Source organism: Embiotoca jacksoni, unplaced genomic scaffold (genome assembly GCF_022577435.1).
Source record: "Embiotoca jacksoni isolate LCO1_2020_lvr unplaced genomic scaffold, fEmbJac1.0.p SCAF_9, whole genome shotgun sequence".
Taxonomy (NCBI): Eukaryota; Metazoa; Chordata; class Actinopteri; family Embiotocidae; genus Embiotoca; species Embiotoca jacksoni.
In genome coordinates this window covers 10,868,796-10,896,720 of record NW_027185447.1, presented here as the reverse complement: position 1 = coordinate 10,896,720, position 27,925 = coordinate 10,868,796, and the positions used below count along the sequence as shown (strand labels likewise).

Below are 27,925 nucleotides of genomic sequence, written 5' to 3'. Positions count from 1 at the left end.
CGACTCTGGTCTGTTTTTTTTTATTGTCACTAAGGAGAAAGTCCTTAAGTTTTTTTTGAGCGATAAATCAGCAAGGAGGTGTGGATGCCATCAAAGGCAAACTAGAGAAAATCCCTTTTACAATAAATGTAACTTTATTGAAAGTAAAAAGTTTTGAGAATATCGAGGGGCACACATTTGTAACTGCAAGAACATCTTGGAAAGCAACATGACTTTTTGAAATAATGAGGCAGTTGTACATCTTTAACTTTGAGGTAAAGTGTTTTGTCATGTTACATCATTCACAAAATATTGTATAACATTGAGTCCACACAAGGAGACAAAAAAAAATTCCATGCCTCATTTTCACTTTTTGAAATTACTTCACATTTCAAAAAAATAATTCACAATTCAGGTAAAAGCAGAAAATGACAAGCACACATGCTATATTCCATTCACACACACATTTCTCTACTTATCAAACCAAGTGCATTTTTAAATTACTTTTTTTCTCAAACTTTCAAGTACATTTTGTCTGCTATTAAAAGGAAATCAAGTTAAACTATGAAGCAGCAAACCCACAATAACAAGTAAGAATACTGAGTTTGGTCTCGTTCATGTTCCCAATATTAACATTATCAGATAACTCACCATACTGTAGCAATAAGGTATTTGGGTGCTATAAAGAAGCAGGAGGTAACATTTCATGGACTTGAGGAATATGCTGGATAAGATTTGGAATATAGCTGATTAAATACACCAAGGCTGAAACAAACAACACTAAATAGATAATCACAAGTGATAACTGAACAGATCCAAACTGATTTGTTGTATTTTAAATCATTTCTTAACTCACATTATGGAAATTGTTTAAAATCTCAGCTTCAGCCACTGAGCGCAAAACCACAAAACAATTGTTTTAGTTGAACTGATGTTTAACTCAGTCACACGTTGCAGCAAACTTGAGTGCAGACCGCAGAACCAGTGCAGCGCTGTGGGATTCTGTAGAAGGCCGGCTCCGTTAAAAATAATCTTGTGTTGCAAATTAGATGATCAGTTATTGTGAGTATTATGCAGTTTTATCAGTGCAGTAGAACAATCGCAGGAAAAAAAAAAAAAAAATTGTAAATCCATCAAGTGTTTCAGAAAAAGATGTTCATATATAAGCAGGGAACCTAAAAGTGCAATCCTGTATAGGTATAGCACCCTACGTCATCTCAGTCAAGTTCTTACTCTACAGTACATGGCTCATGGTCTGATCTGCACCAGTATTCTAAGGCTCACTTTAAAATCCAAAAACCTATTTTATGTTTGAGCCCTAAACTCCCATTTCACCCTCAGGAGTGTTTTCAAGTTTGTTTCCTCCGTGCTCTGTCCTGAATATTCCCACTTCTGAGTCGACCTCACACACTGTTAAAACCGTGCTGTAAACAATATGTATTCCCACAACAGCGTACCACTGTAGGAGTTAAGGCAATCCATTTTTCTGTGCTTCGTCTGTGACAAAAGCTCCTCCCAAACCCAGAGGCACAAAGCTCTCAGTGCATATTAAGCGTACCTGAAGCACACTTCACAAAATACCCTCCTCAACCACAAAAGCAAAGCTCTTAGTGCACGCTAAGCAATATGATTCTCAAAATGTAAATGCCGTGCTGTTCTTAAACGGCACATGCACACAATCTCCTGAAAGCGCTAACTACTCAAAATCACTCAAAGATGGCTAGTCAAGATTTTTGAGCACCAGTCCCCCCCAGTTTTTTTGTTTTTTTTAAGAGGAAATCCCCAAAGAAGGCACTTTTGAAGTAAAACCAGTAGTTCTGCCATATGATTTCATATGGGAGTGCAATCAATCATAGAATGTAATTTGCCTCCACTGAACTTTAACTGGTGCAATGAAGAGATTCTTCACGCGCGTCCGCATTTAGTATAATAAATATTCGCACAATAAAATCACAAATCCTTCTAGTTATACTGGGGATTTAAAGCAACTGATCTGGTGCAGAACAAACGTGAGCCCACAACTTTAGAGAGCAGCAGTCACCTCTCCTCATCCAGACACTTTTCGCCTCTCCTCAGCCCACCTGGTGCTCTCCACGGCTGATGTGAGACGAGAATTCGTAGCGGTCCTGGCTGCTGTGGCCACAGATGTTGCACTCGAACGGTTGGCGGAAGCCGTGACAACCCATGTGGATGGTGAACATGACATGGTCCAGAAAGAGGATGCGGCAGTGCCGACAGTGGAAGGAGCGCACAGGCCTTCCATCCCGGTCTAACACCTGCACAGTGTCCCTGGAACAAATGGGCGAGCCAGGGCGCCTCTTAACTATGGTAGGGGGCACAGGACACGCTCGCTCCCACTCTGGGTTCAAGTCTTTGGCCTGGCTGGGGCTGGAAGTGGGATGGCTGCGGGGCAGTGCTGGGGTTTGGTAGTGGAGGTGGTGGTTGTTGGAGGTACTTGTCGGGGCTGTAGCCCTTGTGCTCTGCTCTTCTGCTGTGCTCTCTGTGTCTGTAGAGTCGGGACAGCCGTTGGGTGAGGTGGTGTGGCTATGTGCTGAGGGCTGGTCATCACGGCCTTCGCCTGCCTCCCGCCCAGCCAGGCTAAGGGATATCGCTGCCAGCCCACCTCCAGTGTGGGCTCGGGGGCCCTGAGGAGTCACGTTGCTGTTGATGGAGCCCATAACTGTGCGGAGCTCTGACAGGAAGGCAGGATGGAGCTGAGACAGTGCAGGCGACACATGGCTCTCGTTTTTTCCTCTCGCACAGTGGAGATGTGAACCAGCCAGCCCAGCTGGGTCTCCAGCAGACTGAGAGCCCATGAGGTCCCCCTCCTTCTCAGAGCTAGAGGACAATTCGTAAGGTGCTTCAGGTGGGTCAAGGTGCATGTGCTTTTCACCTATAAAAAGGACATATCAGCGATTAACAGCAATTCAGATGGAGCGTCCCTTTGATTGATCACATCTGCTTTCTTAGGCCTATTGTGCAGATGCAACATTAACCCAGTGGCTCCATAGTGACACAAGTATGTTGATATTTGGCTGACTTGCACTACAGGACGGGTAATAATGTTAAAACTCTTTCTTTATAAGTCCCCTATGAAGCTGAAAACATATCATTCTTATTGTAGATATAAATTACCTTGGTGTAATGAGTTCTAGATATATTTCTACACTCACAGAAAATATGAAAAACTTTATTCTGTTAAAAATAACTCACCCAAAAACTTCTGTGGTGTTGACCGCTTGCGTTTGGTGATGCTAATAGCCAGTCTGTCCACAAAATGGATTTTGTCAGTGGACGGCTGGATTGCAGGTTTGGTAACTCGCTCCATATTTGCGGACTCTTCACCTTCAACCAGAGAACCCCACTCAAACATCGATATACCAAAGACATACGTGCATAAGTAAGCAAAACTTGCTTGAGTAAGTTTCATGTTTGTGATGTGTTACCTTGCGCTGTCTGTTTGTTGACTGCTGTCTGGTGGTCCAGAGTCTTCAGATAACTGTGGCAGCGCTCCAGATGTTCCTCCAGCGTGCTCTGTTGTTTGTAGCTGCGACTGCAGTAGCTGCACTTGAAAGGTTTTCCAACCGTCGGAGAAGGAACTAAAATTCAGAGAAAAATTATTTAATTGATTTCTACTGAGAAACAAAAAAAAAATGGCCAGAATATTACCCGATAGATGATGGATACTAGATCAAATGTATGGCTTATTGTAGCTTGATAAAATGCCTACTGTTGGAGTAATGGTATTTACTTGTTTGAGAGGGGATTTTTATTTAAAAAAAAAAAAATGATTACAGGCTAAATTTGGATTTCCCCCTTAATTTGTAATTCCTGACATTAAACTATGTTGCTTGACAGCGATAACGAAAAAACGCCTAACCCCTTCACCGCAACGTTCCACCGTCGTAAGCAGTCGGAAAAACTGACGTCATTTCACTGAAATCCAGTTTGTAACAATCTCTTCTTCGAAAATGAACCTGAGCCCCGTAAAGATCCACCATGACCTATTGTACCAAAACTGTATGTGCGCACCTGTGAATTGCTGTTGAAAAATTGAAAGCACTTACAGGATTTCCTGTTTTCAAAAACTTAAATGTCATAGTTGTCATGTGTTTTACAGAAAATTCTCGTAAAGGAGACCTATTTCCTCTGAGCTTCAAAGAAGAAGGAAATGGACCATCACTACTGTTTCACAAATTACACTGAATCGCAGTAAGGATTAGTATTGTTTTGCAACAACTACATCCATCAACTTCAATAGCTAAACAAGTCCACTACTAAAGGAGCTCTTCATGGAAGATGTGTTCGGTGCTGTTGCACTTAAAACCGAGATAGCCATCAATCGTTGGCTGATTTTGGCTGTTATCAGTGTCAGCCTGCCAGATTATACGTGTGTGCACCAAAACTGTCCCAGATGTGGATGTAGCATCTGTCAGTCATACTGTATGTAGGGCAGGCTCAGGCTAGATACCCAGGTGTAATACGTGGCAAGAAGAAACACCAAATTGTGGCCCGCGTGTTTGGCAGAATAATTTTGCTTTCAGGGAGCTCATTGATTTACCTGCATGTGTACGTAGATGTCCAGCCAGAGCATCTCTCCGACGGCAAGCATAGTTGCAGATGGGACATTTGAAAGGCTTCTCTCCTGAATGCAACTTAATGTGGCGCAACAAGTTCCCCTTCTGGGTGAAGGACGCTCCACACTGGTTGCACTGGAACGGCCGCTCACCTATGAACACATGGAAGGACTGAGGATTTTAGAGGGAAATCATTTTAAGTATTGTCTTTATTGACCCGGGGGCAATAATACATGTTCTCCATATATTTTGTTTTACACTGTCATGACCTAGGCCTTGCTCTCACCTGTGTGGCTACGCTTGTGCACCATCAGCACATTGGGTCCAATGCAGATCATTCCGCACACCTCACATTGGAGCTTCCCATTGGGAAGCCGGATAGGTGCTGGTGACGCAGAATTCGGACTGGCCATCTCATTGTAAGTGGTTGCTCTGTCTCTTCCAGCCCCAGCAAACTCTGCGCTCCCTTCTTCCATGGGGTCCCTTCTGTCATCCTTCCCGCTCTCACCCCTCACAGCCTCTTTGTTCTCTAACTGTGGAGCACCTGATGACTCATCGTCGCTGCACAGCTCAACCTTGATGGAGTTTGCTTTGTGTAAAGAGAATGAGGGGAAAACATTTTTGCTTTCATACATAATATGAATGAAGTATGCTACACAGACCATATGGCCACAGTGTAACAAAGTAATGATAACTAACCACTGAGGGAGCGGTGTGGAGAGGACTGCTGACTGTTTGGAGATCTCGCAGAAGGGCCCTGCAACCTGCCATAAAAATCCTGTTCCATTGATGACTCTCCTCCATTACCTGAAATACAAATATGCCCATGTTATTAAAGTAAACATTAATGTCTGGAGACAGCTTACACAAGTGTACAATAGTTTTTCTTTTACATATAAACTTACCTTGTGCATATGAGCGTCCATTGCAGTCATCAGCATTCATTCTCTCACCAAATGCCTACAGAAATGTAATTCAAAGACACATTGTAAATATGAACTTCCCCATTCATAATTAGAATTTCTGAAAAAAATTAAATTTTCCAACTCTTTGTCACGTGAAAACTTTATATCGTACCTTTGATACTAATATAAATTATACTTAGTAGTTATTTGTTGCTACAAGAAGGAGGTTACAAAGCAAATAGCTTTCTGCTCTCGGTTCTAAGTGTCTAATTACAAGTTTACTGTGATAAACTAATCAAGTAAACCTGGGTTCTGCCCTGCTATTTCTGTATCCTGTAGATTCTTCTCCACTGTGGCCAGTGAATGAATATGAGAGGCTTCACATTTATAGAAAGCTAATGCCCAAGAGTGTTGAAGGAGGAGTTAAAACTTAAGGGAGTAGACATAATAGCTGCAACGCGTTTAAATATAAAGCAAGCCAGTGCAACACCATCACAAATGTACTATATTATGTTCATGATATCATATCATATATTATATTATCAGCTCAATAAAGTTTAATGTTACATTTTGTTGAGAGGTTATGCTTATAGCTTGTATTTATATCTAGCAAATTTTTGGGGGGAATGTTTTGTTATTTATTTATTAACTGTTCCTGTTATATTGTCCACCCCCTCTGGATGCAACACACTAATATTTAACAGTGTGAGAAATGTACTGTCGGTTGAATAAATGATAATTTCCCCCTGTCGACAAAGTGAGGTATGTAGACTACACCAAGAGCAGACTACACTGGTGTTGCTGGGTTACAACGTCTTCCTCAGACATACAGCATGTTGATCTCAGATGACCAGAATAGACGACGCTTACACGTTGAACAGAGAACTGCAGAAGACCAAGATATAAAAGGCTGCGCCTTTTGCTCAAATGGATGACAACAGTGGACTTTGGAGCGAGCGGGGGGCGGAGACAACGCATCGCAGGGAAAATTAATATCCTGGCATTGGCCGCGCATGGGGAGCAACAGGCGCTGATGCAGCCGGGAGACGCGCCAGTCACACCAGGGCACGGCGATTAAAAAAAAAAAAAAAAAGAGAAAAAAAAAAAAAAAGGGACGCGCACAAGCACCGACCCTTGCTTGACAACCCTCTCTGCCCGCAGATGGCTGACTGTGCATTAAAACATGTATATTTTCAAATAACTATCACGCTTCTCCATACATCCGTGGCTACTTGTCTCAGCTGCTCGGTGGATTTCTTCCGTAATGACACCAACCAGCTTGTGGACGGTCGAGACAGCGACGAGACACAACGGCAATTTGTTGCAGGAGTTGCGATTGTCCAAATTGTCCGCATGAACGCGGCTGTCATCCAACACTGACCGCGTCAAACTGGCCTGGGCTATACAATGTTTCTCATGAGCCGTTGCTATGGCACCCGACCACACGACAAATGGCATTCACCCTACCAACTACTCAAAAACATGCCGTACCTCCGAATTAATACCGATGGATGGTCTTACCAAGTGCCGCGGTGGAGTCCACAAGCCTCTTCCGTACCTGGCGACCGATCGGTGTTTTCCTTTTTAATTGTCTGAATAGCTGTTTGTTTTCCCAGGCGACGACAGCATCTCCGGGATTTTTTTTTTTTTTTTTTTTTTTTTTTTTTTTTTTTTTTACCTGGGAATCCCAAACAACTTCCGGGCCCATGCTGGGATACAGACCGAATAATTGTACAACAGAGCTCCTGATTTAGTGATTGTCGAATGCATCGATGCATGTCAGTGGCAAAAATGTGGTGAAGTTTGTGTCATTTGCTCAACACAACACTGCAGACCGCTGCATGAATGTGTGTTTTAGGAAATACTGGCTCGCCTGTAGGCTAAGCATGCAACGTTTAGTAAAATGCATTCTATATGCATGTATTTATATATAAGCCACCATGTACATTGGCTTTTATATATACACACAAACACACGCACACATAGCGTCTAAAAGCAAGCAAGCCGATTTTAATTCAAACGCTGGTTAAAATTGTTGTGATGACATAGTTTATGGTGATACATGCAGCGCCACAAGGGGGCAGCAAATTGCCAGCAAATCAAACGGACGGCTGTGAAATGCTTTGACAAGTGGAAGTATGCAATTATCAAGTGCTGATGTCAACACAGTTCAAGTCTTTCTGCATGCTCCTGATTTATGTGAAAAAGGAAAGGATTATAGGGCAACTATTTGAACCTTTGGGGCTTGTGCCACTGCAGAAGGACCTCATAGGCCTTGTGAATCTTCACAAACATTGCCTCAGCATCCTTGCTGGGGTTGTGGTCTGGATGCCATGTCTTGGCCAGCTCCCTATAGCTTCGAGTTATGTCTTCAAGAGAGGCTTCTGCTTGCAATGACAATACCTACAACATAAACAGATATACAAGTTATAAATCTTGACAATATCAAGCAGAAAATATCCAGACTGACATACAGTACATATGCTGAACAACTATTTTAACTCATCACTTAAAATCTTTTTCAGAGTTATGACACCATTCACCTGCAGTGCTTCTTTTTCTCTGTGTGTGTACTCTTTGAGCAGTATTTCCAACACCTTCCTCCAAGCCTCTTCGTAGTATCCTCCTCCGGTAAGCACACACAAGATCCGATATGGCATTAAAATAATATACTCAAACACACTTCTGAGCCAAGGCAGGAACCAGAAAATATCCAGCAGTGCTGCTATGGAGTCAGACAGGTAGTACAGTGTGGCTGTGGTGTTATGGAAAATACAGTAACCCAGTGGAGCGGAAAAGGCCAGCCAAGCCAGACCGAGCTTGTACAGACGTGGACCTGAATCAAAAGAACAAATGTCATTTTCGTAAGGCCTTAAGATGTCAGACAAATGCTGTATTATTAATATGGAAATGGTCATCAGATGATATTGTTCGCTCACCTAATTTCTGTGAGCTCTCAGGTGTCGGTGGAGGTTTGAACCTGCGATGGTGTGCAGCGGTGACACTGGCAGCCAGGCTTATAGGAAGAGGTGATAAGGTGCTGCCATAGAATATTGGGGAGGTTATGAGACAGGCAGTCAACGTTTTTTGGAGATCGGAAGTCTGCTGTCCAACACTGGCCACCAGATACACCCCTGCGCCTACACATAAAGGCAGAACGATCAAGTAGAAGAAACTGAGGGAGTTCAGTCCTATCAGAGCCACAGTGCCAAAGTAGATGCCCACGCACACCTGTCCGGCAAATCTGATAGGGTTCACAGGTGGAGGGACCGAGGTGGGGGGCCTTTTTCTTGCATTCTCTGCATATTCATTGGCCTCATTAACATATGCAGGAATACGTATGACCTCTCTGACCCAACCAAACCCAAATCCTCCCAGAGTTAGCATCCATAACAGAGCATGGCTGTCTCTTCCTAAATACACATGGTGAAGGCCTAAAGTCCCACCTACTGCCCACAGGGCGTAGGCCACCATTACACTTTTCACCATCCTGAGGCCTCAGCGGATCAGTCCCTGTACAGGTGAGTATTAGTCATCCTTCATAGGTACCTATAATGGAGTAAAAATTTAGCATTACTTCCAAGTCTAAATTATCTGAAATGTAGTCCATAATCATTCTTTAAGATTAAATGTGAGTCAATGTATGTATCTATTTCAATGTTTCTAAATCATTTTATTTGGTTACATTTTAAGGTATACTGTGTATCATCAGTGTTAAGTGTTTTATTATGTCATGTTTTGATTTTAAAGAAGGGAAATATATATTTGCCATTTCATCAATTTTAAAGGCACGTTCTTCTTTGAATTCAATATGTTCACCACTTTTTGAATATTTGACTGATTTAATTACGTTTCACTGTGAGGCTTTGTTATATGTTTCCTCTGTAATCTGTGAGCTGCTGGTGTCTTGGACAGGACAGTCAAAGGGATTTTTAATCTCTGCGATCCACTTCCCAATGGTTAAATAATATATTATATAACAGGGATTTATTTTAGCCCATGATGGGCATTGTCATTTAACTCGACCCATTACGTGATCCAGAACATAGTGATTTTTTTGACAGGAGACATTACATATGACCTGTCCAAAGAATCAGAAATGTTGACGGTAGGAATTTACCTTTCTCTACAGGCAGAGGCTATTTGCTATTTCTATACATTCGATATTTGTTTCATTCATTTTTGTCAAAAAAAAAAATGTAGTTACTTACTGAGCCCATCATTTTAAATCCTTTTCCCGAGAAATCCTGTCCAGTGATTTCCGTATTTGAAGTTGCTGCATGTTGTTGCAACAGTTGGACTTTGGATCATGACAGTGAAATCACCCAATGCTCTGAATAAGCATGACCCCTCGATCATCAAACTAAAAAAACCTGAAATAGCTCTTAAAGGGACATTTGTGAGAAACAGGAAACTAAAGTTAGCATTTCATAGAGTGCCTCAGTTTGTTCTGTAAACCTTTTAAGGAAGGATGAATTGTAAACAGTCTGATATACGTATATCAAGAATTTTTAATCTGAACTAAAACCCACAATTAAATTCTCTATATGACAAAAATGACAAAAAAAACTTAATCCCCAAAGTATCTCAGAAAAAATACATTTGTGGTGAAAAAGGTAGATTATTTATACGTACATTAAATAAAAGTAGCAATGCTCCGGTGTAAAACTATTTCTACATAAAAATCTTGTTTTCAAATTTTTAACTATTTATGAAGAAAATATACTTAGAACATCAAATGTAAGATTATGCAGAGGGAATTTATTGGCATATTATGCCAATAATACTGACAATATTACAATAATAATATATCATTATTATTATGACTAAGGCATTAAGATGTTAGCAGCATTGTTGTGAAAATAAATAGATTGCATGGTGTCGGGTAGTTCAAAATATTGCAATATATCATATGTTCATTATAGGTTTTAAGAATCCTAATTCATATGTGTGAAATATATCCTGCATCATAACAATACATGTAGTTTAATGCAATTACATTTAGCCTATATAGCAATTTTTTCTGAATTGAATTAGGTCATATGAGACAAAGTTTAGAAGTTAGTATAATTCTGTATTTTTGCCTACCACTTATGGAAACAGCTGTGCTTCAGAATTAAATGTTAAGAAAGAGAAAACGTTTAAACATGTGCCATTTCACCAGCAATGTGTAATTAATTCTCCATTATTCAAGAAAAACATGTTGCACATATTCAGTTGCCAGTTTATTAGGTACACTTGTGTAAAAACTGGCATTGCCACAGATAAGTGTCAACCGAGGTGAATGCACATAACCGAAATTTTAAGTCGAAATTTCAAAGTGTATGGACATTTTCATGCGTTTGCTTGATATTGACACTGAACTCTTAATTATGATTGACAGCAATCTGAGACGCTCCTCTGGCCCCTCCCCCTCCCCGTGTCGCCCCGCCCACTAACGACCCCTCCCTGCTTGGTTTTCAATGTAGCAGCATGTTAGCGGTTTAAAAGCAGGGCAGCTCGCGAGCTAAATTACACGTCCTCGGCATGTCTGAGAAGATGCCCAGTCTTTTAACTTTTTAACAATTCCCCACCCTCTCCCCTCTCCCAGCGCCTTTAAGCCTGATGATACTGTAATGGTTTCGGAGGATGGAAACGGACGACGTGTCGGTTAGGGAGCAACTTTTCCACAATCGTGTCCGGGAGACCATAGTAAGTACCGCTGAGCTGATCGGTGAATATGCATGAGGGGTCGCCACAAACAATACAGTCCGCTGCCTAATCAAGTCGCTACATTGCCCCGTTATGCATTACTCAGCGATTGCTCAACTCTCGTCCGTGAGCTGTAAAACTCGCATTTCAACACTGGACTACAATATCTGCACCGTCAGTCAGTAACGTGACTTTTTCTTGGTGATTACAACTATACATATTGCACGGATGCAGCTGGTTGGCAGGCAGTGGGATGGTGCAGCATTTTCTCTCTTCCTGTTTATAATGCATTATTTTACCTGCTCGCTTCTCTCTCTCTCTCTCTCTCTCTCCGTTTGGTGTTAAAGCAACAGTCCCTGATGAACTTCAGACTTGGCGTGGAGATCGGTTCAGTGACAGCATGGCACACAGGCACAGACCTTTAACCCTGACAAAGAACAATCAGATCTAATTTCGTCAGATTAGAGCTGTTGCTGATACAGTGTACGATAAGGGATGGTGTCCCAACAGCCTCTTCCTGCGTCATATTTTAGCATCGGTGGTTGACGTATCATTTTGTTCTGCTTTGCTCAGCGCTAAACGGATAATAAAAACTTTTCAGCTCAAACTGTACTTGTACTGTAGAAGGAGATGAGGGGAAAACTGCAGCTGAAGGCTGGTAAATAGGCCAATGTTTATGGATGAGGTGTTTAACATAAACTAGTGATCCCGGTGGGAGGTTGAGTCATTACAGCAGCAAAGAAGAAATAATAGAGCAGATTTATTGAGTTTGTGACGCCAAAAGACCTTTTTCAATGCTGAGTTTTACATGTTTAAACCGCAAAAGTAGCTGATAACAATTTTAATGATTACAATGCATTCAGTATCCCAGATTCCAAAACTCTGATTTTTTTTTTTTACGGGACGTTATTAATGTGGTTTACTGTGCTTTTCTTAGCATGACAAGACAGCATGTATGCTGTACAAAAAAAAAAAAAAAAAAAAAAAGCTCTTCTTTATTTATTACAAAATATAAAAAGCAAACCAGTCTTAGGCAATATAAAGTGTCGGCCCACATAAGGTATCAAAGCAAAATCGATGATATTCTCTGCATAATTCCCAATAAAACTGCTTCTACTGACAGGCGTTCATTTTCAGTTATGTAATTACCCACTGAATTAATTTTTCATGCCCAACAAATGAAGTTCCTGTATTGATTCGAATGCCCTTGTTTTGTCATTGTCTCTTTCACCTAAAGACCTAATGCTATTAGCCACTGGCAGCTTCAAGTCTCAAGCTTAGCACCTCTTCACAGTGCTCCCTCTCAGTCTGGTCAGCTGCCCCAGCACCTCTGGTTACTAGTGACTTTAGGCCTAGACTGTCATTGATTAGCTTATTTCAGAATGGTGAATATTTGACAGAAGTAAAAGTACTGGTGTACTAGACAGAATAGCATTTTCACCTGGCAGAAAAAGTAGGAAACACTTGGGTCAGGATTAAACTTTTTATAGAAGTGAAAAAATAGCTGCTGCAAGGACTAATGGGGATCTAACAAACAAACAAAGGACAGTTCCTCAATCCCCCAAAGTGCATCTGTAAATCAAATTGATCAAAACACTCAAAACACAAATTATATTTTGTTATTTTCCTTAACTATTATTTTGAGGATTATTTTTTCAATTGTTCCATTAACTGTTTACTATATAAAATGTCAGAGAATAATCAAAATTATAATAACTTCCCCTACAGATTTTTTTGTTTTTGTTTTTGTCTGATTGATGCTCCAACATCCATAGAGATTCAGTTTACTATTATGTGACAAAAAAAAGCACCAAATCTTTACTTTTGACAAGTCGGAAACAGAAAATATTTCTGGGTTTTGCTTTAGAAATGACTAGAATGATTATTGAAGTAGTTGCTGATTCATTTTGTGTCGATCAGCTAATCGTTTAATCCACTAACCATTGCGACTTCACAAAGAAGATGGCAGAAATTACTGATGGAAACCTGTAAAGCTGCTCCTCCACCGCACGCTACGGCTCAACTCTACTCACCTTTTTTGGTTTTCCATCGCTCAAAGTTGTGAATACTATCTGGTACTTTTTTTTGGTTATCACCTCCATCAAGGTCCCAAGCTAGCCGAGTTGATATTAAAAGGTGTCGTGAAAACACTGCAGACCATTAAGTGGTCAGAGGGAATTGTCACCAGAGTCATCACTGCGTCATCGTTGCGCGACACGAGATATCCTGCACAAACCTGCCAGGCGAGCGACTACAGTTCTCGCAATTTTTTTATTTTTTTTATTCACTGGACTATTTGGTGAATGGCAACCTGTAAAACCACACTGTGGCCAACTGAGGAGTTGCAGATGTTCCTGTGTTTGGTTGCTGATGAAAAGATCTGACGTGTGCGTGTGCGGCTTGGAAAGATTAGTTTAATGCAGGGTCACTATGAAGGCCAGTTACAGTCAGGGGTTGGTATTTTTAAGCATCTAGAAAAGCCTAAAAGTCGTTTTCCTTTTTTTTAATTTTTTAATTTATTTTTTTTAAGAACATTTGAAAACCATTTTGATAGCAAGTGTATTGTAAATACATTCTTCAGGTTGGAGACAAAAATTTGAGCTCCGGAGACGCAGGGTGGAGGTCGCACAAGCCAAGCCTCAGGGCAGGAAGAAAACCTGCACTGACCTCTCTGTGAGGACTAAAAGGATCAGTTGGATAAAAAGAACAATAACCATGATACTCGGTGAAATATGTTGTTGAAACACAGGCAAGTGGAAAAAGTCTGTTCTTGACTGAGGAAAAAGGCAATGTTTTTGTGAATTGTGACTTTTTGCTGTGCAGCAGTACCACTTGGTGTCAGATTCCTGAGAGTCAACAGTACATCTTTACAAATTCTGATCAGATGAGACTCTATGTCTTATTTTGAAGAAATGCAGCTAAAAATTCATGCATTGGCCAAATGTAGCATACCAGGGAGGACTCGGCAAAACAACCAGCTCATCACTGGAAAAACTTTGATTGCAGCCAAATGTCTGTGCTCACTGGAACTGATGTAACATTGTAGATCATCTTCGAGACCAGCACCTGGCCAAAGTAACCATGAATACATTTTGTTTATACATGCAAATTGTCTTTGTGAGATGATGCAAATGGTAAAGCCAGGAGGGCACAGCCGCGCCTTGAGCCGAGGGCGATCAAGAAGGTTCAATGTCTAGCAGAAGAAGAGGCACCGATAAGATCTTGCAGTGGAGAAATGGGACATCCAGAATCAGCACAAGCCAAGATAACAAGTCACTCTAAGAAAAGTTGTGTCAGGCCTGTGGTATTTATGAGACATGGCCGACTCTTTAATAGTTCACTACATTGTCTGTGTGTCTTAAGAATGACGGTCTGTAGGGCTTACGAGAGACTGATTTTGGTTAATTTGTGGGGTGATGGATCAGGTCTTCCTCCCACTGTGTTTTAGTTGACTTGTTAAGGGAGAGGCTGGTTATCCATCCATCCATTTTTGTCCTGCGTCTCCGCGGTCGTGTCGCGGTGATTGAGAGGCTGTTAAATCTATGGGGGCGGGGACATATTGTCACTTGTTCTTAATTTACATCCTCAATGAACTAATCACCTGAAATTTTAGTTGTTACTTCTCTGAACTTCTCTTCTCTTATATGAACAAAAACCCCCCCCAAAAAAAATCTAATATTGGACAACAAATTGCCATGAAATATACAATCGTGTAGCTTCAGTAAATGCTTCTTTCGGGCCTGGTTGTTTATGCCTTTTTTTCAGTTTTTATTGGCTGATGATTTGGTCTTGCTGGTTTATCTATAAACTTGTAAAGGCAGGCAGTCATACTTTGCCTGAACGTGTTTACCTGGGTAAGACGCTGGTGGCCCTGAAATACCACTCTTGAGTTTGCAAAGACGAGCTGTGCCACTGCCAACCCTCAGATTTTCTTTTTTTTTCTCAACAGGAACTACAAGGTTAGGTAAGATGTGAAAACATTTGAGCGTCATTGTTTTTTGTTGGCATCGGCACAAAGAGGTTTGAGTTACTCTGTGAATTTTAAACTGCTCTCCAGTGGGACTTTGTGTTCAACACAAAGATGTCCCCTCTGTATCCTGAAATCCCTTAAACTCTCTTCTCAGTGGCTCGTTGAGCGCTGCCAGCTGTAAACACTGCCAGGTAGCACGTGTTCCCACAAACGTGGACTAAAAGGGTGTTATTCTGGCCTCCACCTTTTTTCTCACCCTGTGCTCTCGCTTTGTTCTCTACTTTTTCTATTGTTGGATTAACCATAACAAGCTCCTTGCCAAATTTGATTGCATTATTGAACACATTTACAGACTGAGCTGATTAGTTGTTGTGTACAGTACTTTGTTGTTTGCATGATGCAGCTAATATGTTACCACTGACTATTCCCACTGGCACTGTTAAAACGCTGCATATTTCTCAACAGATGAACCTTTGTATTTAGTTTGCAACACAAGGTTTCAAGCTAAATGTGACAATGGAAGGCACCCTTGTTTGATAGTTACTGAGAGAATTGTAGATCTTAGCCTGGGAGGCGTTAGTTGCCAAAGAACATCAGAGATACAATACAGCAAAAACAGCACGTTTCTTATTTTGACAGTTTTACACTTCTGAGCATGACACATTTCTCACAGAGACACTTTCTCTCGCTGTTGCTGCTGTTACCTCGAGGACAAACGTCTAAATCCTGCTTCGCATACCGGACCCCCTCTGAGCTCCCTGCAAAAATGTTTTGATTGACGCTCGGCATCTGGAAACATCCGTTCATACATCAGTCAGTCCAACACTTTGGTGCACGGATCAAATCGATGCATGAGATTTATTTCTCTTGTGAAACACGTGGTGATTGTCATCGCTCAAATGAAATGTAATTTACACATTTGAAGAAATGCCTCCCCTACACAACCAGCAAGTCTGCATGACGCTGGAGAGCTCAACCAAACTGCTGACATATATTTGAGTATACACCTGAGTGTGTGTGTTTGAACAGTGGCTGCTGTAAGAGTTTTGCCGATCGCCCACTCTGCTGCAGGGACTGGAGTGAAACGCATCTAAAGATGTGGTTGTTTTAATTCAAGTTTCACTTATATTTTGTTTAATTGTTGTACAAGGGATTTACTTGCAGTTGAAATGTTAAGATCTTTGCCAGACGACAGATTGCTGCGTGAATATAGGTTTGACCTAAATATGTTGCTAGATTTAATGTAATGTGTCTGCCCCTTTGCGGGCAGTGTGGGGGCTATCCCTCACTGGGATTAACCCTTCCTTCTTTTACTATCCTTAATCCTTCTCAGTTAGTCACAGTCACTGTTTTTACTCTCTTTGGTGGAATAAACAGCACCTGCACCTACTTGAGCCTGTCATCTTTTCAGGCCCCATCTGTCTCTCTGGGCCTCGGCTTTTTGGTTGTTCTATGAGGAATCAAGCTGTTGTAACCCTGTCTCTTCTTTCTTTCTTTCTTTCGCTTTCCCTTCCCACTTCTTTTCTGTCTCATCTGGATGTTTTTGGTATCCATGCTGCTTATCCACCCCGACTCTTAAGACCTGTTCAAATACACTAAATCAGATGTGAGCCAAACTGAATGAATGTGTTGCCAATGAGCAGCACTGGACAGAGAATGACATGCTGTTTACAAGGCTACATTTTCTTTTAGCTGCTTGAAAATCATCCTTTTTTTTTTTTTTTGAGTCGTCTACTCGCACTGTTCACTGCAGAAATGACAAATAGCTTCCATTTCTTTCTCTTTTGCAGATCTGTGTACTGCTGTTTACATGCCTTTACATGGTGTCCTACCTCATCCTTACCCACTTCAGGAAGACTGCCGAGTTTGTCACAGGTAAATGTTTTGAGTGTGAATATATGCACCACATACTGTAAACACCACTCTGAGAAAGCAGCTTCCCATCAAAGACGTATGGAGACTTGCCTGGAGGGGATTGGAACCAACGTCGGTGACAGCATACTGATTACATTGGTGTTTTGGCATTTCTTTTCCACAGAGTATGTAAGCAACACTTTTCAAGTAGGTGCAGGTGCTGTTTAGAAAGAACAGAGTAAACAGTCTCCTGTTTGCTAGTAGGAGGGGAGTACATGAATGCTGGAGCTCTTTCTAGCTTGATTCGAATAATCCTCAGAAAGCTTGATAACACTCGGACAAACGATTAAATGCATTTTGCCAAATTCACAAACTCATGTTATCAACATAATTTTATGCTTTGAAATAATTGCACAATGAAATTTAAAGTTGAATGCATCTTTACATTTTTAGATAGATATACTTTATTGATCCCACAATGGGAAATTGTTTAGGCAGCAAGATTAATTGTATTAAAAACCCATTCTCCGTTTATACCTCAATGTGGTCTCGTGTCTAAATAACAACACTTATGTCACATTTCCATTTGAGACATCAGCTGCATCAAAACAAGCTCTTGGCGTCAACAAATGACAACATGTTGTTAAACCACATGATGCAGGGCAGCAGGAACCGGCACTAAGAAACATAAACCCAGTAAGAGCAACTGAGAAAAACACCGGAAATAGAAATTGGACACTGGAAAAACAATTTAGACAAACAACTTTGTTGATTGTGTTTATGTTCAGTTACACAGTCATGAAGCTTCTGAATTTTAGCCCAAAAAAACAAGTGTTCCCTTTCTGTTTTCTCTCTCTCTCTTTTAAAGCTAACATCATAAAACTGAGGCTTTTTGTTGTCTTTGGCAGTAGGAACAATGCAGAAAAGCATATTTTGGTCAATTCAGTATTGACAATTAACAACTTTATAGCATACAAGCAGATGTATGTACTTGGATATTTTAAATGCTTTCTGTTATTAGAGCTAACAAAATATTTAAAGTTCTGCAGTGTGACTGGGAACACCATTACATAATATAGCCAATAACTCGCCACTATTCGAAGCAGATGTAGGATGTCCTGCTAGCCAGATCTCTGTGCTCCACTGTGGCTGGGCTGGAACCCAGAGGGGGAAACCTGCTATGTATTAGCCCTCTGCTTGTCTAAATGTTGTCTGTGCATCAACAACAGCAGAACAGTTGTGCCCTGCAGTCAAATGACAATTGTGCAATGCCACTGTGCAAAGTTGTTTTTGACATAAAGGAGCCAAGAACTGGTTTTTGTTCCTTAGGCTTTGCTACATAATTAAACAGCTGTGCAACATTTGCATAAGAAGATGGAATGTTATCATGTACTTGCACAGCAAAGTTTAGAGATCTATAATATGAGGCATGAAAGAAAACTTTTTTTTTTTCCTTTTTTTTTTTTTTTAGCCTAACATAGTGTTTGATACACATTGCAATATTTCTGCTGCTCTTTGCAGTTTCCCACCCATAAGTATTTCAGTTGGTTAGCGTCTTGAACTTGCTTGAACAGAATGTTCCAAACATGCTCGTCTCCTTTTACTCCCCTCTCTGAGGTCAACGAGGCTTTTCCTTTTTTTTTTTTGTGTGTTCTCATTTGGACTACTTCTATTACAAAATACCTATTTACCTATGTATATCCCGTACACACTCACTGCTCCAGACAGCTCTCTTATGACGGCAGGGACCTTATCTGATTGCACTTAGAATGATGTGTGCTTAAGTCTTCCTTGGTCATCAAAGTCTGATTATACAATATGCATGCAAAAATAACATACCAGTCTATCATTTTAGTATTGAATGTAACCCTACTTGTTTCTCTCCTCTTTCAGATGATATTGAAGATGCCACGGTCAATAAAATTGCGTAAGTGAAACCCTCTAATAATTAACTGACCAACAGTAATCGGTCCTCACTTTGAGTGTCTCTGAATGACTGCACAGATATCGAGTCAATGTGACATGTGAGGTGATCCGACACCATTGTCGTGTGTGTGTGTGTGTGTGTGTGTGTGTGTGTACGGCCCTTTATTACCTTATTAAGGGCCACCTTAGCCTTTCACCTACGCTGTGTTGTTGGGCTGAGGCTAAACACAAACACCTGTTACTTCACTCACCAATGCTCTCTCTCCTCCTCCCAGGCTGTGGTTGTGTACGTTCACCCTGTCCGTTGCAGTGTGTGCTGTGCTCCTTCTTCCCATCTCCATTCTGTCCAATGAGGTGCTGCTCACCTTCCCGCATAGCTACTACATGCAGTGGCTCAATGGATCTCTTATACACGGTACATCTTACGGGGTTTTTTTGGTTTTTTTTTGGTCGACAGCGTTAAACGGTTCATATAAATGCAGGACTTTGTCAAACAACACGAGGCATAGCTGTTTAAAACTGGAACACATTTAATGAGTGGTGATAACCTCCAAATCAATTCTACACATGCCTGAGTCCAAACAGATAATTACTATGGAAAGACCTTCCTGTGTGTATTGTTTGGGTTTCAAAAAATAGTCCAGCTGTTTATTAGCTGCTGCTGTTTACTTCAGTTGAGCTGACAATGTTTTTTTTGTAAAGTGTTGCGTAAATAGTCATGAAACCCTGAATTAAATCAGGCTTGTAGTTTTGGTTCACGTGAGAAACATTATGATGGTTATCTCACGTTTTCACATTTAATTCCTTTTTAATTGTTGCTCATTCTTCTTTTATCAGCACTTGTGACTTTCACGTCATGTTACACTGTTTAGCTGGGCTGTGCCTCACAATGGTTGACAGTGGTACTGCCAAAAGTCTTGATGGCTACACTAGCACTAATAAATGTTGAAACTATTCTCTCCTCTCTTGTCAGGCTTGTGGAACCTAGTATTTCTTTTTTCCAATTTGTCCCTGGTCTTCCTTATGCCCTTCGCCTATTTCTTCACCGAGTCCGAGGGATTTGCAGGGTCCAAAAAGGTACCAGTTTTGGCAGCTCTAGATTAAAAAACCCAAAATAAAGATCTAACTGCAAGTTCACAATATCTGTATTTGAACCCACTGATCACTGAACATCTGCTTTGGTTGTGTAGGGAGTAATGGCACGAGTGTACGAAGCAGTTGTGCTGCTGTTGCTGTTGGCTCTGCTTGTGCTGGGCATTGTGTGGGTGGCATCAGCCCTCCTCCACGACAACGTAGCCCGAAAGAGCCTCTACGGTGAGTCACTTATGTTATACCCGTAGATTCAAGTGACAAGTAGCTTTACAGTTTCTTGTATAGTTACTTAGACTTTCCTTCTCTGCTTTTCAGACCTGTGGGAGTATTACCTTCCCTACCTGTACTCGGGTATTTCTCTGTTTGGAGCGCTGCTGCTTTTATGTGAGTATATCTCAACCACAATTTACTGCAATTGTTCTAAACTGTGCTGTGTGACTCTTGCATATCATCATCATCATCTGTGCGTTTGTCTCCTCAGTGTGCACTCCCTTCGGGTTGTCTCGAATGTTCAGTGTAACAGGCAGCCTGCTTGTCAAACCGCGGGTGAGTCACAGATCCAATGTCTATAGAGTCAAAACACAAGACTAAATGTCAACAGCCGTGCTAGCCGCTCTCTGCGGCTGTATTTAAGAACAGCTTTATTTGGAGCTAAATGCTAACACATTGTATGTGATCTTCAAAATCTCTACCACTTACTGATTCTGGACAGGTTTTTAATTTGAAATCTGGAAAAGTGCCTAAATAAAGCACACTGAAAGCAGATGATATGCATTCTGAATATGGTCAGTTTAGGAGTGTGCTGTTGATACACTGTCTCAATGCATTGCAAAGGAAATGGATGAACTAATCACAGCTGGAAAAAAAATTAAGTTAAATTCCTTTTAAAAAAAGGAAGTGTTGAATCTTACGAAAACGATTTTAATGTCTGTGTGAGATTTAATTGCCATCGGTTTTCAAAAGCCTCAGTTATATGTCATAAATGTACATTAAACTAAGTTCTAAAATGTTACATTATGACAATTAGTATGTGGCACACACAGCATAGAATTAGTAATGCCATGTGGGTGTGACACACGGCTTTTGTTTAGCATGTTAATATGCTGACATTAATTACCACTTAAATACAGCTGAGAATTGGAATGCCTTTAGTTTTGTAAGTATTTAGTCACATCAAAGTATTAGACAACCTGAAGTCATAACCTGATGATGGTCAGGGTCACCATGAGTACTATATTTCATTGCAATCCATCCAGAAGTTCTTTAAAGACTTCACTCAAAACCGCAATTTCAAGGTCATGTTGCATGAAAGGAAAATTCGAGGGAATACCAGAATAAATAGGATTCATCCTCTCAGTACAAAATTTGATCTTTATGTACATTGTTGAGATATTTTAATCTGGACCAAAGTGGTTGCCGGATGGACAGACTGATGTTGCTGTCCTTGAGAGCTGCTAGCATGTCTAAAAGGCCTTTATATTTACAGTTAACTTGTGGCTGTGAATTGTAATGTTTTAATTGACTGACTGACTGACTTCCTCTTAAGCTGCTGGAAGATGTAGAAGATACACTGAGCTGCACCGCATTTGAGGAAGATTCACTCTCCAGGAAACTGAACTGTAAGTGGACGACCACCATCATCACTCTCCTTTTTGCCCTTTAAAGATGACCGACTGACTTTTTGTCTGTCGTGTATCTGATTGTAGGTGGCAGTACGTCATGCTGGGTCAAGCTGAATGTGGAGGCGATGAAAAAAGAGTACCAAACAGTCCGGAGGAAGCGTGTTGCCCTGGGTGAGAGTAACTGAAAAGGCTTCCCTCTGCTGGGTTTGTCCTACACTGATTACAGTGTATAATCATTTGTTGCTGTACACTCACTTGTTGTTGCTTTTCTTTATTTGTTCCACCACAGAGATGCGTAGGAAAGCGTCCCCATGGCAGCGAAACCTGGGCTACCCACTGGCCATGATTGTCCTTCTTGCACTCACGGTACACATATTATCACTATAACCCTCTAACTTTCTTTTATTAAGAAGATTTTTTTTATTTATTTTTTTTTTATTTAAATTTTTGTTGTTGTGTAATTTCTGTTCATGTGTCTGCAGGTGATGTGTGTACTGATGGTGTGTTTCAATGTGCTGGAGTTGCTGCTGGACGAGACGGCCATGCCCAGAGGAATGGAGGTGAGGATGCTGCTAAAGGCATTGTTAACATTTCATGCTTGGTGAAACAGCTACTCATTTGATGACATGTTTATGTGTGTTGTAGGACCCTCACCTGGGAATGGCCTCCTTCTCAATGTTTGGCTCACTGGGCGCTGCAGTTCAAGTGCTCCTCATCCTGTATCCTTTCATCCCATTAACTTGAAATGTTAACTAGTCACTTACAGACTGCCCTTAGTATTCAACCAGTGTGTGTGATGTTGACTCATTCTGTCACATTTATTCACAACAAACACATTTTGATGTTCTGCCTGGATATTGTCTGTGTGAGTGTTGGAAAAATTACTCAAGCGGCTTGGTTCAAAATCAAACACATTGGACATTTTATTCTTGCAAGAAGGAGCAACTACATGCACCCTCAAAGAGAGGTGTGCAGCAGTGTTCCCCCCAGCAGTTCTCTACAGCAGGGCTCTCCCCAGCAGTCCTCCAGCATGGTTCTACAGCAGTCCTCCAGCATAGCTTTCCAGCAGTCCTCCAGCATGGCTCTCCAGCAGTCCTCTCCAGCAGTCCTCTTCAGCAGGGCTCGCCCCAGCCGGGCTCTCCCCAGCCGTGCTCTCCCCAGCCTGGTTTCCCCAGCAGTCCTCTCCCTTAGGGCAGCTTTTATACAGTTGACAGTCACCCCCATTCCCTTTGTATCCGCTTTCGTATGGTAATACAGAGTTGGTTGTAGGTCACACGATAAGGACCTGACACGACACGAGTCGTCAATTAGATGCGGAAAAAAATCATTTGCAAATAAGACAGAAAACAAAGGAAACTTTTCGGCGCCTGCTTGACGAAGACTTTCCGGAGCCACAATGCAAACAAGAGGAAGGGACAAATCCTTTTTTCCCATCAGTGAGGCCTTTTACTCTTCTTCCCAATGTTGTCCTTAAATTTTATTCCAGCTACCTGATGGTGTCGTCAGTGGTGGGTTTCTACAGTTCTCCCCTCTTCACCGGCCTCCTGCCTCGAGCACAAGACACCAACCTCACACAGGTACCTGACAGTCAGCAATTGCATATATCTGATGTCACTGAGATATCACCAGAAACTGGTGATTCTCTTGTGTTTACTCACGTGTGACATCTAAATTTTTCTTTCTTTCAGATAATTGCAAACTGTGTTTCACTGCTGATCCTGAGCTCTGCACTGCCTGTCTTTTCACGCACACTTGGTAAGCACACAGTTAAAATGCTTAGTCCTTTCTGAACCACAAACTATTTCTAAGCAGGTTTTTAGGAAGCGTACCAAAAAGGCTTGAATTTTGAATGTGCTGTTAATGTACCCTTTAGTGTCCCAGCGCAGTGCATCAAAGAAAGTAGTGAGCTGCTTACAGCTGCTAAACATTCAATGAAATTGCGGACAGTTAAGAGAAAGTTTCTAGGTCATGGAAACATAAAAGCAATTATAAAATCTTTGGAAAAACAATCCTCTGTTGTCACTCTTCTCTTTTTCATCTTATATAGATTTCACTGCAAAAAAAAAAAAAAAAAAGTTAATTTGTATACAATACAATGTTTACAAATGGTATGTGCAGTAAATTGCATTTTGCATCTCTGAAATGGATTAATTTGACTTGCAGTTTTTATAATGCCCACTAGAGGGCATGTGTTTGCCATGAATTCTGTAGCTGCAGGTGAGGCCTGGTTTGAGCAGTTCATTCACATGTGGACCATTTTCTTTTGTTTCTGTTCTGTTCTGTCAGGGATCACCCGCTTCGACTTACTGGGTGACTATGGCCGGTATAACTGGCTTGGGAACTTCTATATCGTCTTCCTGTATAACATGCTGTTCGCTGGTCTCACCTCTGCCTCGCTGATAAAGACAGTCACCTGGGCAGTACAGCGAGAACTCATCCGTGCTTTTGGTCAGTCTTCTTTCATTTTGAATTCATGAAGCAAAGTGAAAGTACTTTGTTTGCTTGTACTTTCTTCTGTCTGTAACTGCTGTGCTAAAATTCATTGCACTTGGATAGCCATGTCCTAAGTTCCCCCACCTTTGGCCCCACTTCCCTGTGGGCTGGTCTCTCTTCCTCAGATAGAAAGAATACAATTCTTTCAGGAAATTGTAAAGGGACAAGAGGAGAGTCGGGTCCCCTTGGGGAACCTTCAGGCACACCGCCCTAGACCCCTCGCAACACACACACACACACCCTCTAAACCTCCACCCAACACAAACAAGCACTCGGAGCATGGGCACGTTAAACACACACACGCAATCCCCTTCCTCGCAGTACAGATAGCATCTCTGCACCATGGCAGCTCTCTTGAGCTTTCCCATTGCTGCTCCACTTACTTTTGTTCTGTGATTAATAGCCTTTCATTTCACCTAAATCACACTTTTTTCCTAGCTTTGCAAATTTAGTGCTCCACCTTGAGATTGTGTGTTTTTTGTTTTTGCAGGTCTCCACCGGCTACCCTTAACTGTGTCACGCTCCACCGTCCCCTTCAGACTTCTTCTGGCCAGTGGACTATCTAAAATCCAGTGACTTTTTTCCTCTTCACCCCTGCCCTTCTGAACCTTCACATACTGAGCCACTTCACACGTGCACCTGTTGGATTAAAGGAATTTGCAATTCAGTCCCTTTGCCAGTTGGCACATGGGTTGGGTCGCCCCGTGTGAAGAGACTGGAGACGAGTCTGTCTGCACTGTGTTCCAGCGGGTGCACTGCTTGATGCTGTGTTTAATGACCAGTGTATCAGGGTCCAAGTTTGTGCCGCTGTTTGACTGCAAAGGTACAAGCGGTTAACTGAGTCATGGGTATGACTGGAGCAAGGGGAAAAGGGATTTAAGCCATATTGGCAGTCCTGCTATAGTGACCAAGATTCTCTGCAAACCTGATGCCTTATAAAAAATTAAAAAAAAAAAAGAGGATCCTTGGATTGCTGTTGCTGTCGACACATGAGAAAGTCAGCAGAGTTATTTTGAACTATTGCATTGTAGCTGTGACATAATTTCCTCTTCCTTCTTCAGGTCGACTGAGTGCTCTTTCTTTCTTCGTGGCTTCCCCACGCTTTCCTCTGAGGTTGTGACACTATTTTAAGATTGGGAATATTCTGCTTCCATGTGTTTGGTGGCTCAGTCTGCACCAGTGTTATGTTGGTTGATAAGAGGAAGTTGTTATTGGCAGAAAATGGGACACAGAGTACCTTACCTATCTGTGGATCTGCAGGTTACACAGGGAATATGAGACTGACATAATACTCTGTGTGGGAGCTCTTCCACAAAACTAGTTTATTAGTGGAATTCAGAGCATTTATTATTGAGCAGGGCTTTTACTTTTTTAGATGACAGTAAGCGTATTACAATTTATAAAACTGAAAAAACAGAAAGCTTTACACTTTGTGTCCGGAGTGTGTGCAAGACTTTTGAATGCCATTTGACACTCACTCGGAGGAACTTCTGCCTTTGACCAATCAAACTGTGAATCATTAAGAATTTGTGTGGGGGAAGTGCAATATCTCCTAAGTAAAAGCACACTTTTTTTTTTTTTTTTTTTTTTTTAACTTTACCTAAAGTAATTTTTTAATTTTCCATATCTTTTTAATTTTCTGTCGTGTTTTTTTTATTTTTTATTTTTTTTATACATCTCATTCCTGTGTAGTGGACATTAGGGTGAATGCTTTTAATAATTTCATCATATTTTCAATCAGCAAATGTGACTGTCAGGCCTTGCAGTCCTTATAAGTATATCTTTTTTTTTAGGTTTTGTTAGCCTAATATCATCATTATCTCATCATCGACTTTGTGTTGGTGATTATGTGTCACCGTTTACTTTTGTTGCTGTATCAGCAGGTTATTTGCTGTTGGTTTGACCAGCAGGGGACAGTATTTCTCAAATCTACCACCAACCTCAGTTTTGTGTAAGATTCTCTCTCCCTCTCTGGTTAGTTATTATATGTATTATATATGGAGCACTCGGAGGTTTACTCATTTTACTTTTTCTGGGAATGTTCCTTAGGTTGTTGGAAATACAACATTTATAATGTATTGTTTTTATCATTATTTATGGGGCATTTTGGGATCCATACTTCACACCATGATTCAGTACTCATTGGGTTTTCGAACAGTTAAATTTGTTGAATGTGATACATTTGGGACAAAAGAATCTTTAAAGTTGTTCTCAAAGATTAAAAGAAAATAATGTGTTTATTGTTTACTTATGAAATGCTCTGATGTTTCAGATTTTCTTAAAACCGATTTTGTTTTTAACTTTCATTGTTTTATGAGCAGAAAGAAATAAAAATGTCTCTGTGTTTGTAACTTCTTTGTGTCCTTTTTAGGTGCACATCAAGGTGGATTTTTACTGTAAACTGTTTCTTTGATGTTGTTATATTTTATGAAATGTAGCAATGCTGTGAGCGATCGGATGTGGCCTGTGGTGGGTGTATGTGCCAGCTAAGGGCATCTGTCCTCCCCGCCCCTCCACCCTTTTGTTGTACTTCTTTAATCAGTAGCAGAAGAAAGCCATATTTTGGCCTGTCTGTCAACAGCGTCCACCCACGACGCCGTTACAGCCATAGCCCACGCTTTCCCCACTTCGATGCAAATGCCAGATAAAAACCCCGCAAATCAGGAGAAGCGACATTTGCTCACATTCACTTCTTCACATCCCCGCCACCCACCACCTTTCTTCCATTCCTTTTCCTCGGCTATTGTTCATTTCCTCGTCTCCTTTTTCTGAAGTCAGTTCAAGAAAAACCCCAGCTCTGATTAATTTCTTTCTCTTGATTTTTTGTTTGCATTTCTTGTTTTGTTTTGTTGGATGTTTTAATTAAGCTTATTTGGTTTAGGTCTTGTTTTGCACTGCGTTTCCTTTTGCTAAAAGGAAATGAACTCAAATCTCGCCGTAACATTACTTGCACATCTGGAGGCTGGTTGCCCTCTGAGGAAGTGACATGTAAGCTAGACATAAGGTGTATGAGAGACAAGAGACATGTTACATTATCAGAAAGCTTTGTAAGAAAGAAAAGCTTGTTAAATGTGATTCATGTTTGAACAAACTCAGACTGGTGCTGTCTTAAGAGATGGGGATTCAGAGAGCCAAAAATATTTCAAGAAATGCAATTTACAGCCATTATTTGCTATTTACCTTGAGATTTGACTAGGAATGCACGTTTAGGACATTACCTAGGTATTGTTAAATGATCCTAAGTGAGTAGAAACACATCCTGTAGTAAAATAGAATGTTTAATCTGTGCCAATTGCCCACTCTGCCACTGAAAGTCAATCTGGACACCACACTTTTACACTTTGGCGAAATAGTGCACAGTTTATGCCAAGTAGATTGAATGATTTTCCTTCATTAGGGCACATTGCACACATGCAGCTTGAGGCGTCCCGACATATCACACTTAACCTTGGATTTAGTTGGTGAAACACTAAGATGGCACCTTTCCCTGCAGCAAAAAGTAAAGGTCGACATCAGTGCAAAATCAAAGTTTCCAAGTGGTCCAATTGGGTAACACACTTGATACAGGCATATCGGGGACAAGGTGGGAGGCGGGCAGCTTGTAATGGGATAAGATAGGCTATCTTTATTGTCTAAACATAAGAATGAAGGGGGGAAAAAGAGTCAGATTAGCTTTCCTGACAGTCAGCCGTTTGAACTTTGTGCCAAAGTGCATTAAGGCCTGTTATTCCCTCTTTTCTACGCTTGCAAATACAGAATCGCTCAGGAAAAGGCGAGACTTGCTTGCTAATCAACTGATAATGGGCCACACTGTCC

The 27,925-nt window shown here is 41.1% G+C and overlaps 3 protein-coding genes across 5 annotated transcripts; 1 reads left to right on the top strand and 2 right to left on the bottom strand.

Moving 5' to 3' along the window:
- Positions 1-111: 111 nt before the first annotated feature.
- ikzf4 (IKAROS family zinc finger 4) lies at positions 112-7,072 on the bottom strand. Its single transcript, XM_069140622.1, has 8 exons — positions 6,983-7,072; positions 5,462-5,516; positions 5,256-5,363; positions 4,843-5,145; positions 4,541-4,708; positions 3,426-3,578; positions 3,193-3,324; positions 112-2,872 (listed from the first exon to the last, which is right to left on the bottom strand). The coding sequence occupies exons 2-8, from the start codon at positions 5,499-5,501 to the stop codon at positions 2,052-2,054; spliced, it is 1,725 nt and encodes a 574-aa protein (XP_068996723.1). The 5' UTR covers positions 5,502-5,516; positions 6,983-7,072; the 3' UTR covers positions 112-2,051.
- Positions 7,073-7,449: 377 nt separating this feature from the next.
- On the bottom strand, positions 7,450-11,482 carry dnajc22 (DnaJ (Hsp40) homolog, subfamily C, member 22). Of its 2 annotated transcripts, XM_069140627.1 has the most exons (6): positions 11,452-11,482; positions 9,673-9,845; positions 8,908-9,010; positions 8,401-8,601; positions 8,005-8,297; positions 7,450-7,864 (listed from the first exon to the last, which is right to left on the bottom strand). In XM_069140627.1, the coding sequence occupies exons 3-6, from the start codon at positions 8,948-8,950 to the stop codon at positions 7,688-7,690; spliced, it is 714 nt and encodes a 237-aa protein (XP_068996728.1). In that variant the 5' UTR covers positions 8,951-9,010; positions 9,673-9,845; positions 11,452-11,482; the 3' UTR covers positions 7,450-7,687. The 2 variants fall into 2 exon arrangements, with proteins under 2 accessions (XP_068996728.1, XP_068996727.1); XM_069140626.1 differs by lacking the exons at positions 9,673-9,845; positions 11,452-11,482 and having other exon boundaries at positions 8,401-9,026.
- lmbr1l (limb development membrane protein 1-like) lies at positions 8,702-26,454 on the top strand. 2 transcript variants are annotated; one of them, XM_069140623.1, is made up of 18 exons: positions 8,702-8,982; positions 11,052-11,152; positions 16,913-16,997; positions 18,870-18,903; positions 19,178-19,317; positions 19,876-19,979; positions 20,093-20,216; positions 20,310-20,378; positions 20,476-20,540; positions 21,541-21,613; positions 21,701-21,787; positions 21,906-21,982; positions 22,099-22,176; positions 22,262-22,335; positions 23,103-23,193; positions 23,305-23,371; positions 23,903-24,064; positions 24,600-26,454. In XM_069140623.1, exons 2-18 carry the CDS (start codon positions 11,090-11,092, stop codon positions 24,683-24,685), a joined length of 1,479 nt encoding a protein of 492 aa, XP_068996724.1. In that variant the 5' UTR covers positions 8,702-8,982; positions 11,052-11,089; the 3' UTR covers positions 24,686-26,454. The 2 variants fall into 2 exon arrangements, with proteins under 2 accessions (XP_068996724.1, XP_068996725.1); XM_069140624.1 differs by lacking the exons at positions 8,702-8,982; positions 11,052-11,152; positions 19,178-19,317 and having other exon boundaries at positions 16,919-16,997.
- The last annotated feature ends 1,471 nt before the right edge of the window (positions 26,455-27,925 follow it).

What these genes read in the sequence shown, in the direction of transcription:
- ikzf4 (XM_069140622.1), bottom strand. Translation starts at nt 5,501, where the DNA reads ATGAATGCTGATGACTGCAATGGACGCTCATATGCACAAG. An exon ending in GCACAAGCGTAGCCACACAG is followed by an intron (nt 4,709 to 4,842) that starts GTGAGAGCAAGG and finishes ATGTGTTCATAG; the next exon opens with GTGAGCGGCCGTTCCAGTGC. An exon ending in AACACCACAGAAGTTTTTGG is followed by an intron (nt 2,873 to 3,192) that starts GTGAGTTATTTT and finishes TCCTTTTTATAG; the next exon opens with GTGAAAAGCACATGCACCTT.
- dnajc22 (XM_069140626.1), bottom strand. Translation starts at nt 8,950, where the DNA reads ATGGTGAAAAGTGTAATGGTGGCCTACGCCCTGTGGGCAGTAGGTGGG. An exon ending in TGAGAGCTCACAGAAATTAG is followed by an intron (nt 8,298 to 8,400) that starts GTGAGCGAACAA and finishes CTTTTGATTCAG; the next exon opens with GTCCACGTCTGTACAAGCTC. An exon ending in GAGAAAAAGAAGCACTGCAG is followed by an intron (nt 7,865 to 8,004) that starts GTGAATGGTGTC and finishes TTTATGTTGTAG; the next exon opens with GTATTGTCATTGCAAGCAGA.
- lmbr1l (XM_069140623.1), top strand. Translation starts at nt 11,090, where the DNA reads ATGGAAACGGACGACGTGTCGGTTAGGGAGCAACTTTTCCACAATCGT. An exon ending in ATCGTGTCCGGGAGACCATA is followed by an intron (nt 11,153 to 16,912) that starts GTAAGTACCGCT and finishes TCTCTTTTGCAG; the next exon opens with ATCTGTGTACTGCTGTTTAC. An exon ending in GTTCAAGTGCTCCTCATCCT is followed by an intron (nt 22,336 to 23,102) that starts GTATCCTTTCAT and finishes ATTTTATTCCAG; the next exon opens with CTACCTGATGGTGTCGTCAG.